This window comes from Acromyrmex echinatior, chromosome 1 (assembly GCF_024713525.1).
Source record: "Acromyrmex echinatior isolate Ae372 chromosome 1, ASM2471352v2, whole genome shotgun sequence".
In the NCBI taxonomy this organism is placed as follows: domain Eukaryota; kingdom Metazoa; phylum Arthropoda; class Insecta; order Hymenoptera; family Formicidae; genus Acromyrmex; species Acromyrmex echinatior.
The window spans coordinates 22,063,733-22,082,833 of NC_141852.1; the positions used below are offsets into that span (position 1 = coordinate 22,063,733).

Sequence of the window (19,101 nt, forward strand, 5' to 3'; positions counted from 1 at the left end):
TAATAGATGTTTTTAACAATACTAAAAAATTCTCAACAAAAGTTTTGTTTTCATACAGAAAGCGATATATCAAAATATACTTAATGTACAAATGAAATATATAAAATTTGTACATCGCACTAGATACAATGAGTATCTCTGCAGAAACAAAACATATATATGATATAGAGACACAAATTGACACACTTTTCAGCAAGAGACACAAATTGACACAAGAGTCATCCTGTCCTTTTTGATAATCAGTAAGAAATAAAGAACGACTCTTGTGTCGATTTGTGTCTCTCTTAGAAAACTCTCATAATATCTAGACAACTCTGACATGTTATATCAGAGTATCATGTATAATACTCAGGAAAGTGAAAGCGATAACGAGTACTATGCGAACGAGTATTATACTTTATAGATTGCAATGAAGAATAGTCACATTTCTTCGAAAAAAAGTGTCTCTAGATCTTGCAAGTAGACAGAGTTTACTAAAGTTTATTTTTATATGAGACAAAAATACATTCACACTTCTCGTCTATTTGCTTCATGAGAAATAAGATTCTTCTATGAGATTTGTTTTCTGACGAAGAGTAACATTTCTTCGGCGTAACAGCGTGGTACCATGTCACGTCATGTCACGTCACGTGCAATTGTCTAGTGGCTGCTGGATGGTAGGATGACTGGATGACTTTCTGGGAGTAGCACACCCCACACTTCACCAAGAGGGAGAGGGGAATATTCACGGAGAACCCAGGGTGAGCCCCATAATAGCCCTCGACCAGGTCCCACCCTCTTGGCAAACAGAAAGGCCTTGAAAGTGTGCACGACCGCAAGAGTCGCCGCCCCTTGCATGGCGGGGCGAAATTTGATTATGCCCCTTCCACGTGGATGAACCCGACGAGATTCATCGGCGGGTACCCGCCAATGATTTATGCTACTTTTTTTTCCTTACCGCAGCGACAAGTTGTCTTTGTTGGTCGTTGGCTGCCGTGCGTGCGTACCCTAGTGTATTTTCTGTCGTTTTTAATGTATCATATAGCATGGTCGAAAGCAAAAATTATAGTATATTTATCATTTTCTTCTACATATTTTATATATTTTACATTTTATAATTTTTTACTTTATTTTACAGATTTTTTTCCTACGTTTGCTTAAGGTTTAAATATTCAAAGTATTAAATCATGTACACACACATAATTATATATATATATATATATATTAGGTGTTGGAATTAATTCGTAGCGTTTTACAAGTGATGGAAAGTACTTTCATTAATGTATTTTTTAATGCTCATGTGAAATAAATAACATTCTTTCATTAAAAAACGCTACGAATTAATTCCAACACCTAATATATATATATATATATATATATATATATATATAATTTTATGTTTCAAAAGTTGGGAAAATTATGAAGTGTATACGACAATTAAATATTAAGTGCAACAAAACTCTCGTCGGACAGCCACAACGTTCCATATTTTCGTGTGACGCAATTTTTTGCTTACTACGGACACAATACCTTTCTAAATCGCAGCAATCCGCAAAAAAATGTGCTCTCAATAAATTCGATGAGATTGGGTAGAAATGTACGATATTTGTAGACGCCTGATCCATCATGGGTCATTGACGGGTGTACAATGAAACTCCAGGAAACGATATTACGAAATGAAAGCGATGCACCCACGATCACTCATATTCTTTTTTTCTATTTCAATCAGAACAGACCAATTCGTGACAATTGTAGTGCATGGGGCGTAAAACTATCATGCAAAAGATACTCGTTTGATGGATCTTTTAATACACAGTTTAAAAACACAGACATTCAAATAGCCGTGTCTGCTACTTCTTGTTAGTTTTTTTAATGAATTATCAACATATGGTATGCAAAATGTTAAGAGCTTAATTTTGGGTTAAAATTAGAAATTTGATCAGATAACTCAGTGAGAAATGAAAGTAAAATCAACGTCGAATCAACATCGATTTGATGATTTCAGAGTTTGATCGTTTATAAACTCTAATAAATAATTCAGATAATATTTTCAATTTGTTTCATGAAACAAATTTAAGAATCGCAAATTATTCGAGATTATAAGAAAGATCGTTTAGTTTTAAATGTATATTTATATAATAAAATGTCAACTTATATGACATTGATCTAGAATTATTAACTTCTGTGCAAGTAGTGAATACTCTCTGAATTCCGGAAATGACAAATAATAAGTAATGGCAGGTAGAAAAGATAGGTATTGACTGCAAGCAAAAACCCGCGACGGTCGTTGAGTCAACAACCTCGTCCTTTTACCGCAAAAGACGCAACTTCAACTTGACGCACAGTAGCCGTAATCGGCTGTTGTGAAATCCGTCATTCTAAGTAAGACGAATCGAGAACTGTTAGTAAAAAGGAAACTGAAGTAACTTCTCAGATCTGATCAATCCATCATCACGTTGACATCTATTCAAATAGGATATACGTAAATAAAGAAAAGAAAAGAAAAAAGAAAGATATTTTAAGTTGTTCAAAAATTTGAGCTTTCAGCCTTTAGAATAATTTTCATTATCTCGTGGATATGATAATAAATTATTTGATTGAATTTATTAGGTGTTGGAATTAATTCGTAGCGTTTTTAATGAAAGAATGTTATTTATTTCACATGAGCATTAAAAAATACATTAATGAAAGTACTTCCCATCACTTGTAAAACGCTACGAATTAATTCCAACACCTAATATAAATATCGGAAATAATAATAAATATAAAAAAAAAGATAAATACAACAGCTGAGAGTGTTGAGATTTTTAAAGATTTAGACTTTTTTATTAAATGGTCCAGATTATAAATAAATTCGGGATAAAGTTTTTTATAAATTGATTCTATTATTAACGATTTTTTAAGATACAAAATTAATATTTATTAATGGTTGAATGTAAATATTAATTAATTAATGATATTCCTGTATTTAGTCAAGAAGAATTTACAAATATATATCACAATTTGTTTATTTACTTATTTATTTTTAAGCAAATAATTCTTGCACAATTGTGTATTAATTTACATTTTATTGACAAAAATTGGAAGAAATGATGGAAGTAAAATCCAGGGAAGAGATTTATTTAACAAATTATATAGCCTGTAAATATTACCATTAAGATCTATTTATTAATATTATTAAAATTGTCTGACTCATGATATCACGAAGATTGTACGATGTTGACGAAAGTTCAAGCGACAAAACCTTTGTAAAATGAGCGACACTGTGTGATGAAGGGCTCAGTCGAACCCATCAATGGCTCCGGCCGAGAAACATCGTTTCATAGAAACATCATTTTGACAGAAGAATGTCGTTACAATTAGTGCAAGCGAAATAGCCGATGGTTGAGAAGAAGAGAGTGGGTAACGTGAATCAGCAGGGTGGCTATCTGTTACTGAGGGTCGACTCTTTCATTTTCTTTGTCTCTTCGAATGTTACAATAAATCAATGACATGTTTTTGCAAAATACTACTTCAAAATACCTCAAAGATTTTTGATGCAAATAATCAGTATACAAATAATCAGTATATTATCTTGTAAATAAAATATATATTATAGCAATATGCAAATTGCTAGCAGATACAAGTGGAACAAATTGCAATAAATTGGTATTAGTTAAAACATATTCTGTTCCAAGAATCTGCCGACATAAGCAGATTGTTAGCAGATTCTGATAATTAATCTGCCATTATATTGATAGAATCTATTATATTATATTTCTGCTATTATTTTACTGACAAAATTGATAAAAAAGACATTTTTGCAGACATTTGGTAAAATCTGATTTCGCAGATATAACTGGATATATGGTAGCCTAATGTCTGTTGCAATTCTTATTATGTGTCTTCATAATCGTGCACTTTAACGTATGTTTTTGTAAAGATTTATTTTAATTTATTCATAAGAAGCAAAGCTTATTAAAATCAAATGGGAAAAAAAATGAAAAACATACTAAAGATTTGATATTAAAGTTTCCTTAATTTTATTAGGTGTTGGAATTAATTCGTAGCGTTTTACAAGCGATGGGAAGTACTTTCATTAATGTATTTTTTAATGCTCATGTGAAATAAATAACATTCTTTCATTAAAAACGCTACGAATTAATTCCAACATCTAATATAAATTTCAAGAATACTTTTATTTCTTTAAAAATGTAAAAAACGAATGTGATTATAATTTCAAAAATATGAAAAGAAAGAGCATAAAGAACCACAGCACAAGATATAATTAGTGATATTTAATTATTCTTGCATTACGAATTACAATAAAAACATTAAACGTTTCGGCCACAATCTGGCCATCTTCAGTAAAATTAATAATATTCTTAAGACGCAGAGTTACATCAAGTTGGAATAAAATTCAACCGCCGTGTGTTATAATTGTAAAAATCGTGTTTGCGTCAATGCGACGCTGCTTCATATCATAATGTTAGAACGTCAGAAGTCATATAGTGAAAAGTGTAGAATGAGAATTTCCAGATTCTAATTTACAATAATTTATTTTATTATTAATATCTTTTAAAACGGAGTATAAAAGGAAATATTACCTGTTTTACAGCCAAATAAATCGATGAATTACAAGTATCATCATTGCACAGATAGAAATTTGTCGTGACACTATGTGTTGTTATTGGTCGTATCACATATTTTTCTGCTATTTATATCCACTAAATCCGGATTTAGTATTAAAAAGCATTGAATGTAGATGGAACTGGATTGAAAATAAGACTTCGATTCCTTTGCATGAGTTTGTTAAAGCAGTTATGATCATAATTAACGCCACGTTTTTCAGATTTGATAAAAAAATATTTAAGCAGATTTTTGACATGCCAATGGGCTCTCCTCTATCGCCTATACTAGCGAATATAGTCTTACAAGACTTAGAAAGACAAGAAATTTTCACTACAAATAATATCATCTCTCCGTTTTATTTGCGATATGTCGATGACATTGTGTTAGCTGTACATGAGAAAAAGGTTGAAGAGGTTCTAGATTTATTTAATTCATACCACGACAGACTTAGATTTACAGTTGATTTTGGCGATGAAAACGGTATTAATTTTTTGGACATTAAAATAATGATTCAAGAAGGAAGCATCGTTTTTGATATGTATAAAAAACCTACCAATTCGGGGAAATATTTAAATTATTTTTCGAATCATCCATTAGCACATAAAAAGGGAGTAATCATTGGGCAGCTTGATAGAATTTTAATGTTGTCCCATCCCAAATTTCATGAAAAGAACATTTCGGATTTAATTCACACTCTTCTCAATAATGGCTATCCTCTCAAATTCGTATTTTCGACGATTAACAATAGAATAAAAACTTTGGAAAATAGAACTAATCCAGAAAAAAATCGCGAAGTAAATAATAAAGAATATGATTCCAACAAGAAAAAATTTTTCGCGATACCATACTTAAGGTTTCTGAAAAATTCAAAAAACTTATATTCATAGTTTTTAATATAGCTTATAAACCGATGAATAAATTAAATACGATTATAAAAACAGGAAAAGATCCCTTGCTTAAGGATGACCATTGTGGGATAGTTTATAAAATTAATTGTTTGAATTGCGAATCGTCATATGTTGGCCAAACTAAGAGAAAATTAAAAACTCGTATTAAAGAACACAAGACTGATATTAAGAAATCTACTTCTGAGATATCAGTGGTTTCACGTCACCGTGTGAATGAAATACATGAATTTGATTGGGATAACATTGAAATTTTAGATACAGAACAATCATTGATGAAACGAAGAATTTCAGAAATGATACACATTAAAAACCAAATAAGTGGGATCAATAAACAAAGTGATACTGAAGGTTTGCCTGATGTTTATCTTCCTCTTCTAAAGAAAGATCTCTCTCGCACTTAATAAATAATTCTAGAACTTTCTAAACTATTTGACTCATGGATATAAATAGCGGAAAAATATGTGATACGACCAATAATAACACAGTGTCACGACAAATTTCTATCTGTGCAATAATACTTGTAATTCATCGATTTATTTGGCTGTAAAACAGATAATGTTTCCTTTGTTTTATATTCCGTTTTAAAAGATATTAATAATAAAATAAATTATTGTAAATTAGAATCTGGAAATTCTCGTTCTACACTTTTCACTATATGACTTCTGACGTTCTAACATTATGATATGAAGCAGCGTCGCATTGATGCAAACACGATTTTTACAATTATAACACACGGCAGTTGAATTTTATTCCAACTTGATGTAACTCTGCGTCTTAAGAATATTATTAATTTTACTGAAGATGGCCAGATTGTGGCCGAAACGTTTAATGTTTTTATTGTAATTCGTAATGCAAGAATAATTAAATATTACTAACTATATCTTGTGCTGTGGTTCTTTATGCTCTTTCTTTTCATATTTTTATTTCTTTACTTTACAAGTGCGAGTAAACATATTCTGAATGTAATAGACAACCACAGAGATAAAAATATGTATTAAATATTTAAATATAACAATATCGCTGCAGATGATTATTATGATAAACATTTAAATGCATCCACGGTTGTTAGTGCATAAATTATATATTCATATAAGGAAATAAAAGATATAATTCACAAACAATTAGAATAAACATACTGCAAATATAATTAACTTCATTAATAAATGCATACAACTAATGCTTGCAAATTATAGCTTATCGCCTTATAAATATAATTTATGCACTAATAATCGCAGAGAGGCTTACATAAACATTTTACTTGTACTGGATTTATTCTTAAAGCACTATAAATTTATTTCACTCAGTTTATATCTTATAATGTAATAAAAATTGTCTTCATTATGATTTTCTTTTACATTATTAATATTAAAAATACTTAGCATACAATAAATAGCATGAATAAAAATATTATTTGTTATATCACTTAATGAATAATAGCATGCATTATTAAAAATAATGACAATAATAATTGAATTAACATTATTTGAATAAGAAACATTTCATCTGTAGCAATATCTCCCACGCTTATATGAAAATAGTTGGGAATTGTAACCCTTCTGTAACCAATAATAATCGGCGTCGATGTGAAATTTTGTGTCACGGGCGTGCCTCGTCGAAACAGTTTGAAGAAAGCGACATGCTCGAGTGAACGGGGTGGGCCTTCTGTAGGCCTTGCGACCCTTCGATATCATTCGTTCGTATCGGTTCTGCATCTTTCTCTGCTTTTCCAACCGTGCTGACTTTCCATGCTGATCGTTTCATATCCCTTCCCTCCTTCTGCCTGCACTCGTGCTCCCTCGTAACAAAAGGGGCGAGAGCCCCGTGGCCGCAGCGACCGATTAATTCTCTACAAAGGGGCTGCGTATCTCGCATCGAGCCCTCGACAGGCCCCTCTAAACCCACCTACGGCCTTACTGCCAACGGCGTCCATGCTTTCATCCTGCAACCGATGCTTTAGGACGACCCCTCCCTCCTCCATCCCTAAAGTGGATTGGCTCGACCCCCAAAAGGCCATAGGCAGGGGAAAATATTTCTATAAGTATAAGATCGGGGTGAGCTTAGATTTGTATTCAGTTACCTTTGAACAGCTCTTACTGTCGTGTTGACTGCCCCATTCGTGTATATGACACACTGGAGTCTTACGTGACAGAGGAAGTAAAGTGTTCAACATCTTTAGTTTTTCTCAAGATGTCCAAACCGAAGACCATGGGTTTATTTCGACCTTGGAACGATCTGGAAACAACAAACGAGACTTCCGGAATCGCTATCACGATTGACAACACACTCCACGGTATGCCATGCAGCAGGCAGGAAGATGATGAACAAGTCGTGTCCTCAACGACATCGACAACTTTGATGAACACTATCGAAACGTCTGATGACTGTGATGGCAATTTGTTGAATCAAGAAACGGCGACTTCAACATCATTGATCGGTTTTCATCGGATAAGAGGAAGCAAGTCCTTCGATAAGGTAGCAACTAGAGCTACGCCATCCCTCGAAGACGAAGATGCCTCCACTAGCATCGTGCAAAGTGCGAAGGACAATTCACGTGTCTTCCATCCGCAGCAATCGCTGGATTCAATGACTCCGATGTCACGCGCAATTTCTACTCAAGATTCGGACATCAACGCTTCTAGTGATGTTATTTCACCGAACTATCTCTCGGCGCTCAGAGAACTTCGATCATCGGAGGATTTTACTTCGATTATCGGAACTTATTCGATGACCACAAATTCAGATATCACAGGATCATGGACTGTGAGCTCAGAATCACGCCTTCCCGATGTTCTCAGGATACATCCCGGTGTCTATTCAGGGATACATTCCGGATTTCAATCTGGGATTTATCCTGGAATCCTTCCTCTAAATCTTTATAATCATTCCATGGAAGAAGCGGTGCAAATAGTGCATCGACAGGATGTTGTTGCTAAAGAGATGAAAAAAATGCGCCCAAAGAAACACAACTGTCCACATTGCAGTATGGCATTCAGTAATGGCGGCCAACTTACCGGACATATTCGTATACACACTGGTTAGTTAAAAACTTTAGTATAAATAATTTATAAATTTATACAATGTTGTATGAGTAAAAAATAATCATATATAAGAAACGTTTCTTAGAGAACATTTTTAAAAATTTCTATAAAAACAGTCTTATTTTTCATGTAATAATATTTTACTAGACAGAACGTTTAAATTTAGTTTGGCAAGTTGTTCTCTTTATTTTATTTTACTTTTATTATATTTTACTCTTTTTATCTTTAAAACTGTGTTAGAGAATTTCTTAATTACTAAAGAAATAAAAGATACATAAAAAACGAAAACTGAAAACTTATGAAGAATTCTTCTAATTTACTGTTGCAAAGTTTTAACACATATTTTTTTTATTCGTCATTAAAACTAAAAGACATTTATTGCAGAAACCTTTATAATATTTGTTTTTTTAATGTATAAATACTTTGCAAAATATTTGTAATCCTTATATAGACAACACTTCCATTCAAAATATTTGCATATTCAGAGAAATTTATCATTCGGAAAAAGAGTTTCGACGTTGTCACTTATGTATATTTTGATTCAAATTAATTACTTACGTAATTACTTACGTTATTACTTCGTGTAATAAATTTGTATGCAAATATTCATAATTATCCTAATTTGCATTTAATATCGGCAATTAATCTTTGGATATCCGAATAAATTTAGGCAAAAACGAATAATCATTTCAACAGAACATATAGGATTTCGTTCCTACAGGTGAAAGACCGTTCAAATGTGACGTCGAGTCCTGCGGGAAACGATTCACCAGAAATGAGGAATTGACGCGACACAAACGAATTCACACTGGCGTTCGGCCTTACTCTTGTGTCTTTTGCAAAAAACGATTTGGACGCAAGGATCACCTCAAGAAGCACATGAGGACTCATGAGGTACGCGACTCGTATCGCGTTTCGACAGCGGCATTAGGCATGATCGCTTCTCTAAGTTATCCATTTCAACAATCTACCGAACTTTCACCATATCTTTATCAGATCTGACAATGGATCTTTGATAGAAAGTCGAACACAGTGATCACTTTGACAATAAATAAATTTTAAATGTTTACAATAAACATACAGTTAGCTTTTGATGCTTAGAGAATTTTGATAAAAAACTTCGAAGAGTTTTGCATCAATTAACAAAGGGGGCTTATTTGATAGTAATCGTAAATTTAGATACTACAGACTGTGAGCTCGATAATCTCTGAATTTGTCACGACAAATTTATCATACGAAAAGGAAAATGACGCGAATATTTTGCAATGTCATATGTTAGATAAATTGCGAATTTAGATAAATAAGTTAGAATAAGTTTATGTATTTTGCAGTGTAATATACTAGTTCGATGAATGATGTATTGATTCTAATCACAATAGTATGATATAATCATGCAATCAATTTAACGTTATCGAGATGTTCTCATCTTAAAATTGAATGAATCCTCAAAACATATTACTTATTATTTACCTAATATATTTTTACTCTAATTTGTAAAATAATATAAATACTTATGTAGTATAATTTGTACGCTTATGTAGTCTTTTTGTTTTTCAATTGGTTTACAAGACTTTTGTGTTACATTTATATACTTGTTTCTACTTATAATCTAACTTATCTTTTATTTGCAATTTATCTAATTTACAATTAATTTAACGTAAAAACAATTTAATTATTGCCATCTCTGTTCATCTTACAAATCAAGACTTCTATTTCCGTAGAAAAATAGACGTTTCTATTTTATAATAACTTCTACTTTTTCTCAATTTTTCTTTCACAATATAATGTATATATTTATGTAATATAATGTATATACTTAATATAATATAAATATTCATATCTCTTTTTTTAGCGTCATATCCTCTCAGCGAATGCTGGCTACTATTATAATTGCCTTGGCTACTATTATTATTAACTATAACTTTGAACAATTTTAGAAACATTTTGCCAAAATTGCCTTGAATTTTTAAGTCAGATTTTTTATCTTTCAGACAAAATTTTACCATATTTTGCCTTGTATAACTAATTGAAATAGATAGTACTCACAATTAGAGTTGTTTATTATATGTTCTTAATATAAGTTAGGTGTAACAATCATGTATTTTGAGAAAGTAATATATTAACTGTAAATATGTGTATAAAATTATAGTATGTTAGATGTAAATAATCAAAGACTGAATATATTTAAAAAGTGCATATTTTATAAATATTTATTAAATTTATATATTGTATTTGTTATATAATTGAGGGATTTATTGTTGAAATAAATATTTATAATATATCGATAGCGTTTAATTTGAAAATAATAGCTCATTGCTCTGCATGAATATATTTTTATTTTAGCAGTAACAGATATTCTTAAATTCTTTAAAATGTACAACTCTAATTGAAACACAGAAATGAAATGAATTGACTTTTATTAAATAACCAGTATTTTAATATTGCAACAATTGGATATTTAAATTATTAGGTGTTGGAATTAATTCGTAGCGTTTTACAAGTGATGGGAAGTACTTTCATTAATGTATTTTTTAATGCTCATGTGAAATAAATAACATTCTTTCATTAAAAAACGCTACGAATTAATTCCAACACCTAATACATATGACAATTTTCAATTCTATCTATCAATATCTATGTATATTCTCGTCTTAATATATTTTCTTCTTAATAATTATATTAGCGAATATTAGCGGATGATTAGATTATTATAATAATATTATACTCTTTTCTCTGTAATATTAATATTGTATGTCCAAATCGTAATTGCAATATTTCCTTGATAATTCTATGCACTACTTCTTGCATAAGTATGATCGAACTTATAATATTTTAAATTAGGCAACGATATTCGTCCATCAACGTTGCCTCGAGACTACCACCATTTTCCCGGCGATTAAATTCAAGATGGCGTCACCAACCGCACCGATTGCAACCCCTCATGTAATAGAGAACCCCTTGCTCGTTTATGCGACGTACTGTAAAGGACGTAGGGGGAAGAATGGTGGGTTGCGCCCTTTCGCCCTCGGAAACACACACGCGTCTCTCTGTCCGTGCTCTTTTTCCGCCTTTTTTTCTCATTACAATACGTTTTTATGGGATGTTTCGCGGTTGCGTATATGAATCTGTGATTCTGAGGGAAGTATGAAAGGATGATGTGCTCACTCGTCAAAGAATTAAAAAAAATTGAATATAATTCATTCCTTGAAATCTTTTATATATTTGATTTGAATTCGTGTCGTTTTTTTATTCGATAATTACAATTTCCCAATAATTTGCAAAATGATTTTTTATGGCTGTACAGTTAGTCACGAAACTAATTATATAAAATATATTTTTCTTTATAAATACATTAAATATTAAATATATTTTACTTCAATATTCATTATTTTATTATTTTTAATGAAGTATTGTATGATAGAAAATTAAAATTTTATTTATTCAATTGCTCTCCCAAAAGAATACAATTCACCAATGTATATCTTTCTCTTAATTGTTTAAAAAAATCATCAATATTTCGATATTTTTTTCTAAAAATATTCTTTTCAGCCTTAACTGCAATGTTTGAGCACACGTTAAGAAGCAAACTTTAGATTCAAAGCGGATTATAAGTGGCACGCGAATGTCAATTTCTGTCCGGAACATGACACGAATACGATCGCAACTGACAGAACTGATCCAGGAGCTACTGCGGTAGCTTAGCGTTAAGTGTACCAGATTCTCACACGGGGAGGCCCGGTAGCAATTCGGGTAGCGGAAACCCCGCTGGGACTTTGTCGGGCTCGTTGACACCTCCCTACCGACCTATAGATATATGATCGTGAGCCCTCTAAAATTCTTTCTCTAGAGTACGAATCTATCTTCTCGGTCTCTATCCCTCTTCATCTATTGTATTAAATTTCGTAATTCTTTTCTAAAGATACGAAATTTCATTCTCTTTTCTCTTTTCTAAAAGTCTTTTCTCTTTTTAATAACCAGTTAAGTTTCATCCTTTTAGATATTTTTCCATTAATTACTTTTTAGAGTTTTTAAATTAAAAAGAAAAAATTTCATGGACGTTGAACTTTTTTTACAAGTAATGTATCTTATGATTTTTTCCTTCTTTTTATTGTCTCCTGCAGATTGCAGGTAACTTGCAATTGATCTGACCTGTTCCAAATCTCATAACCGAAGGGTAACCTTGAGTTAAACGGTTATTTAAATGCATCCGGATTATGGCCCTAGAAAAGCCTACCTACCCTAATCTCTCAGGTACACTGATAATCTATTATTATTAAGTCGACTACGTCCGCCAGTAATATTTGTAGCATTCTTTGTTGCTTTCTATTTTTGCACTTGCCGACAAAAGACGGATTATTTTATTTCACCTCTATTCTTTTCAAGTAAAATAAAAATAAAGAATTTACAATTTTTATTTAAATGACAATAATCTATTTGCATTTAATTTTACGACTTATTTGTATCAAAGTTATTATTTGTATCGAAATTAAAGTTAATGTTTTATGGTGCAGCATACAGGATATGTGAAATATCTGCATACAGATTGCGATCTTTTTTTTTCACTTATTGAGTAAAGGATTCTAATTATATATGAAAAATTGTGTCCTAGAGAAATTAATTAATTAGTTTCATACATAGGCAGCGGTCTGATTCACGCTCACAGCTCTCGTGAACATTCTTATTTAACCTTTGAGAAACAACAGGAATAAAATGATTCTTAAGCATTGTAAATGTGAATCGGACTATACATGATCTACTTTATAATGTAATAAACAAAAAATATTATAGATACAAGATTCAATAATGGATAATTTTTTAAATATTTTTAGTTTAACATATTATTGGCATAATATTGGGCAATATATCCCCAAAACTTAATCATTGTATCGTCAATAAATTGCTATTGGGGATGTTTCAAAAATATAAAACTTTTACCTACAATACCTTTAATACACTATATAGCTTACAAACTATCTGTTATTGAGCCTTATATCTATGACATCTTTTGTTCCCCGTATTTCTAAAGGAAATTACAGAAATTTAACACTAACCAATTTATTACTGAAAGACAGTAATTAATTATTTTTTTAAAGTACTAAAAATACTAAACAATGGTTTCTTTAATATTTAATAGTAAATATAAGTAGATATAATTACTGTTTTTCTGTATACTGGCTAGTATGACATTTCTGTAAGGGTTGTATGTGAAAACTAATCAATTTTGCTGTGGAATTCAATTTATTTACCAATTTATTTATTAATTCAATATTATACATAATTAACGCAGGAGCCTTTGCTATTATATATATTAACAATTTTTATACGTATTATATTGGAATCAGCAATCACGAGTAATATTTACGTCCTAAATTCCCAATGAATTTACAATCGTTTCAATTCTGTCTAATAGCTGTTGCTCCGAGGAAATCGCTGTCAACGAATACAAATTCTTCCGCTTTTGCCATCGCCGTTCATTCTTTTCGCCTTTTACGCACGTCCAAACATTACCTGCGCGTTATGTTGTCCATGTCGCAGATCACTTCCTTTGTGCAGCGATGGACGCTGCGGGTGGGCCTGTATATCGGAATGTTTGCCCGCGTCATTGTTGCGCGTCTGACACTCGATACGTTCCTCCCAGAATCCGGTTTTAAAAAGCGTTTAGAACCCCTAATAGCCAGCTACCTTTCCTCCTGCTTTACGCGAGATATCGCTTCTTCATCGGGAGATCTTTCGCATTCTCCCGCGCGAGGACGAGTGTTCTCGCGCTCACCGGGAAGCCACGGGCACACCCGGGGCGCCGCTGACTTTCTGATGTATGGATCGCTTGTATCCATTCGCAATTCAAAGACGATGAATACGCGCTGACGTTCGTCGTTGCGCGCACCTAAAAGTTACGGATCGCTCGCAGAATCATCACGACAGGCTGGACTGCCCGCGGAGATGAATACGGGGGGAAAGTTTGTAAACGGAAGAAGGTGCGAGTAATGTAATCCGTTAATCGAGGGGATCTGCCGGATCAGGATGCAACTTGAGCAGATGAGATGTTTTAACAGAAAATGTTGAAAATGTGTAGTTACAATATAATGCGCAAAAATCTTAGATAAAAAAGTTACTTGTTAATAATATGAAGATTGAAATGTACGGGGAAGTAGGAGTCAGCACGATAATCGTGCGTAAGTATAAGAATGGAAATGTTTATATTTAATCCATTTTTAATGTAAAGTATAAAAATATAAAAAGTTGGTATAAAATCCGTACGCATTTCAACTTACTTCAAGTCATTCTCAATGGTATCAATATGATTCTAATTCAGCACAAATGATGCATCAACATCACACAAAGAGATTCCTAAGCTTCAGCCCAGTTTACAGGCCAGAAGGAAACAAGAATTCTTATAAAATGAAGCTATAATAAGGATGAGAATGTCACAGATATATGTGAAATTATTTTTAGAAAAGACAAGGAGAAAGCAGATTGACACTCACTGAATTGATGCAACTTGTGCGTACACATACAGTAGTCAACAGTAGAATATAATATTAATTTTAACAATTAGATGAAGTAACAAGAGTGATCCAAATAATTTTTTCGTCAAATGAAAAGAATAAAATGTAACAGTTGTTCACTCTTCGGTTATATGGAGACAAATAATAAGTGTCACAGTCGATACAAGCGCTGACCCGAAACGATCGAAAGCATAAAATTGTAAACATTAATTTCAAATAGTATTCAGAATTGACGTATGGTCTAAAAAATTCAATATCTGCTTGTTTAAATTCCTTTTTTGTATTTTTATATGCAACATTTCAAACGTTAATCTTTTGTTGTAATTCTATATCCAAAACTTGCACCTTGTCCCAATCGAATTCATGGTCAAATTGCAATCTGTGATCTGTAATGACCGAATGAGAAAACATCTTTCTTCTAATGTGATTTCGATGTTCAGAAATGCGTGTATATAGTTGAAGGCTAGTTTGTCCTACATAAGAAGCCTTGCAGTCTTTGCAGCCAATCTTATATATGACATTTCTCTGTGTACTGGTTGATAAAGGATCTTTCTGCACTTTGATTAGACTGCGAAGTTTATTAATACTATAAAATGCAATTTTGAACTATAATATTAATAATATAGTGTTAATAATATCTTCTTGAATTTATCTGAAATGTTGTTAACAAAGGCGATCGTAAATCAAATGATTTTATTGTTAGATGTCATATTCTTTTTGTTACCTTTGTTCATCATGTTATTATTTTTTATAAGATATTTTATTCTCTGAGACATAGTATTAAAAATAAACAATAAGATAGGAAACAAGAAACGTTTATGTTAAATTACTTTTAAATACGAAGAGCCACTACGGTCTGTGTTGAGATGTTGAACTATTATAGTATATATATTTTCAAATAAATGAATTAATTTCAGAAATAATAATTACGCCGATATGGTTGTCGGCTTTTAACGCAATCAATCTAAAATATTAATAATCCTCCCAAATTTCCCAAATTAACAGTTTTTTATTTACAGTTTTTTAAGATTAATTTGAAAAAAATTATTTTTATTAAATAAAAATAATAAATTTGGCCATTAAACATAAAAAAAAAGTAGACTCAAAAACTAAACTGCTAACAAAAATTCATCTTTGGGAAAAGTGTAACATTCTGAGATAAAAATATTATTTCACTCTTTATTAATATTATTATGCAGTTGCAACTGCAATATGTTTTTATTGACAACGCATATTGTAGCTTCCTATTTGCTTCCTATTTTCTTCAGTATCGCTTCTTTTATTACATTTCTGTCAAATTTACTTAATTTGCAGTTTCATATATTCTCCCATTTATTATATTCCCAGCTGGACTGTAATTGCAAACCAAAGAGCTTGTATTCCATTTTTTTTGGTTATCATACATTATAAATCCGCAACCAACGTCTCTTGTTTCAGCCCAGACTATTTGAGTATAATGACCTGTCTCCACTTGCATTCTACAAATAATTTATTTTATAATCGCATTAAAAATGTTATTATAAATATATCTCCAAAGATATTTTAATTAATACACGTAAATAATAGTTTAATACAATATTATTTACGTGCAATTTCTTATATACAATACATAAATATCTCTACAGTAAATAAATATGATACAGATATGTAAGAAGCTTTTCTTGCAATTTGAAGAATTAATTTACATCGTAGTATATTTTTCAATATATTTAAAATATTTATATATAATTAGAATATTTAATACTAAAAAGATATTTACTCAAATGGCTGGTTAACTCTATTTGCATCAAACTTTTCTACTTCATCGTACCACATTTCAATAAAACTTCGCATAGTGAAATCGTTTTCTCCAGAAGAATATGACTGGGCTATATTTTGGCCAACTTGATATTTATCTGTAATACATTTAAATAAAAATAATAAATAAATTGTACATTTAATTTATAATTATATGTGAATGTATAAATCGGTACGTACCTATATCTCTGCATGCATCATGTTTGTAATTGCATTGATTGGCCCACCTTTGAGCAATTGCCAACTGATTACTCCAAAATATGTCGGAAATGACTCTCTTCGCATTCGTTGACAAAAGAAGGTCAAATTTGTTCCACGTGTATTTAAAAATAGCAGACGCAATGGAAAGTTTTTATGCGATAGCACGAACATATTAAGTCAGGAAATTTCCTAACCCGATAGACTAGTCCTATACTTATTAAAAAATACTATCTATTACGTCTAATATTTTCTGTTAAATATTTAAAAAAAAAAATTAGAAAAATGGAAAACAAAGTGATATTACTTTTATAATATTATAAATAATATTATAAATAATCTAAAAGTGATCTAGTATTACTTTTATAATATTATAAGCTCTTTCCAAAATACATATATTGACATGTTTATATGAATAATAGGAATACACAAAGAATTGTTTTCCAAACAACGAATTTATCTGCATTTATTTATCTATTTATCTACTTATTTCCACGATGTTCAGCAGGTAAATTAGAATCCATAATCTGGAATAACAAAAGTATCAAAAAAACGTTACAATCGATGTATATACATTTAGTGTGCTTGTAGTTGATCATAATATAATAATTTTACCTTATTAAAGAATTTTTTTCCTTTGATTATAAATGAAACATTGAAACACAAATATAAATTAAATAGTATTTATTATAAAGTATGCATATAGAGCTATACATAGCTGTATATAACAAGATAAACTATTGAAATTATTAACTATCTTTTGGTAATTATAAGATACCAAACAATTACTTACCTACGAAATGTTATATCACGATCATAACATTCTGCATTTTGCTTGACAATAACAGAATGAACAAATTGAGCAATAAATTGATAATCAAGTCAGAAAAACAAAATACGACATACTGCAATCTGTTGAATTAATTAATCGTGAATTACCTACAAACTGCAAAAAATAGGACATTTTGAGTGACACGCGCCGATATTGGATACGGTTTTGTCTGATTATTTTATATGTAATATAAATTATGAATTAACAGTAGAGCTATAATACACTGAATAATTATTTTTTTATAAAAACTTCGAATAAGAGGCTGTTAGCAATCGGCATGCTAAGAGGCCACATGGCAAACTGCCCAGCAAACTAGAATGGATTAAAATGGATTGAAATTTTATTCATATTTTTTATTCATATTTTCAAAATAATAACAAAATTATGAAAAAATAACAGATTATTCTAAATCACATATAAAGATTTAGAATAATCTATTATTATTTTTTCATAATTTTATTATTATTTTGAAAATATGTAAACCATCCTTAATATTAAGTTTAAATAAAAAACATTTTAAATTCCATTTCCTAACTTAACAGTGAAGTCTAGAATGGACAGAATTGAATTTTTCTAAAAAAATTTTCTTTAAGATAGAAGTCAGAAGCTGCAAACGTCGTCATTTAACATAAAAGTCGAATTAAATAATAGACTACTGAGAGTTTGCAATTCTATTAGTGCTTATAAAATAAAATCGGCAGCAATAGAAGAAAAAAAATGAAATTCAGTTGTGTTAATTTTTACTCTTGTGTTGTTTTTTTATAATTCTGCGAGCTTAATTATTAAATTAGCAGCGCTACTATTTCCTTGGAAATGGCACATAATATACAATTGTGTTTGATAGTATAAATTCAATCTTTGATTTCTGATATTATATTTTTGTTTTTTTTTTAATTGATTCTGCCAGCTTAATATTAAGCTATGTACGCGCGCGCGTACATAAATATGCGTTTTGATTATATTTATAAAATTATATATCAAAATTCATAAATCAAATAATTTTAACAACAAACTTAATACTAAATATCATCTTTGTATATTTTCATTTTCTATCGCAGCACATAATGAAAAAAAATTTATATTAAATAAATAAAAAAAGAGAGAACTGGTAAATAAACAATAAATTTCGATATATTATAAGTAAACAGTTTAATCTAATAAATATCTTTTTACTTCGAAATTTGATTGTTAAAACTATTGAATATTAACAATAATATTTAAAAATATGATTA

General features: G+C 30.6%; 1 protein-coding gene and 1 pseudogene across 2 annotated transcripts; one reads left to right on the plus strand and one right to left on the minus strand.

Annotated features, from left to right (window-relative positions):
• The first annotated feature begins 6,365 nt into the window (after positions 1–6,365).
• LOC105145969 (uncharacterized) lies at positions 6,366–10,890 on the plus strand. Its single transcript, XM_011055901.2, has 2 exons — positions 6,366–8,532; positions 9,258–10,890. The coding sequence occupies exons 1-2, from the start codon at positions 7,686–7,688 to the stop codon at positions 9,536–9,538; spliced, it is 1,128 nt and encodes a 375-aa protein (XP_011054203.1). The 5' UTR covers positions 6,366–7,685; the 3' UTR covers positions 9,539–10,890.
• A 2,865-nt stretch (positions 10,891–13,755) lies between these two features.
• Positions 13,756–17,191, minus strand: LOC105145968 (venom allergen 3 pseudogene; annotated as a pseudogene). The gene is made up of 3 exons (XR_015544247.1): positions 17,020–17,191; positions 16,802–16,937; positions 13,756–16,520 (listed from the first exon to the last, which is right to left on the minus strand). The product of XR_015544247.1 is annotated as a venom allergen 3 pseudogene (transcript).
• Positions 17,192–19,101: the final 1,910 nt, after the last annotated feature.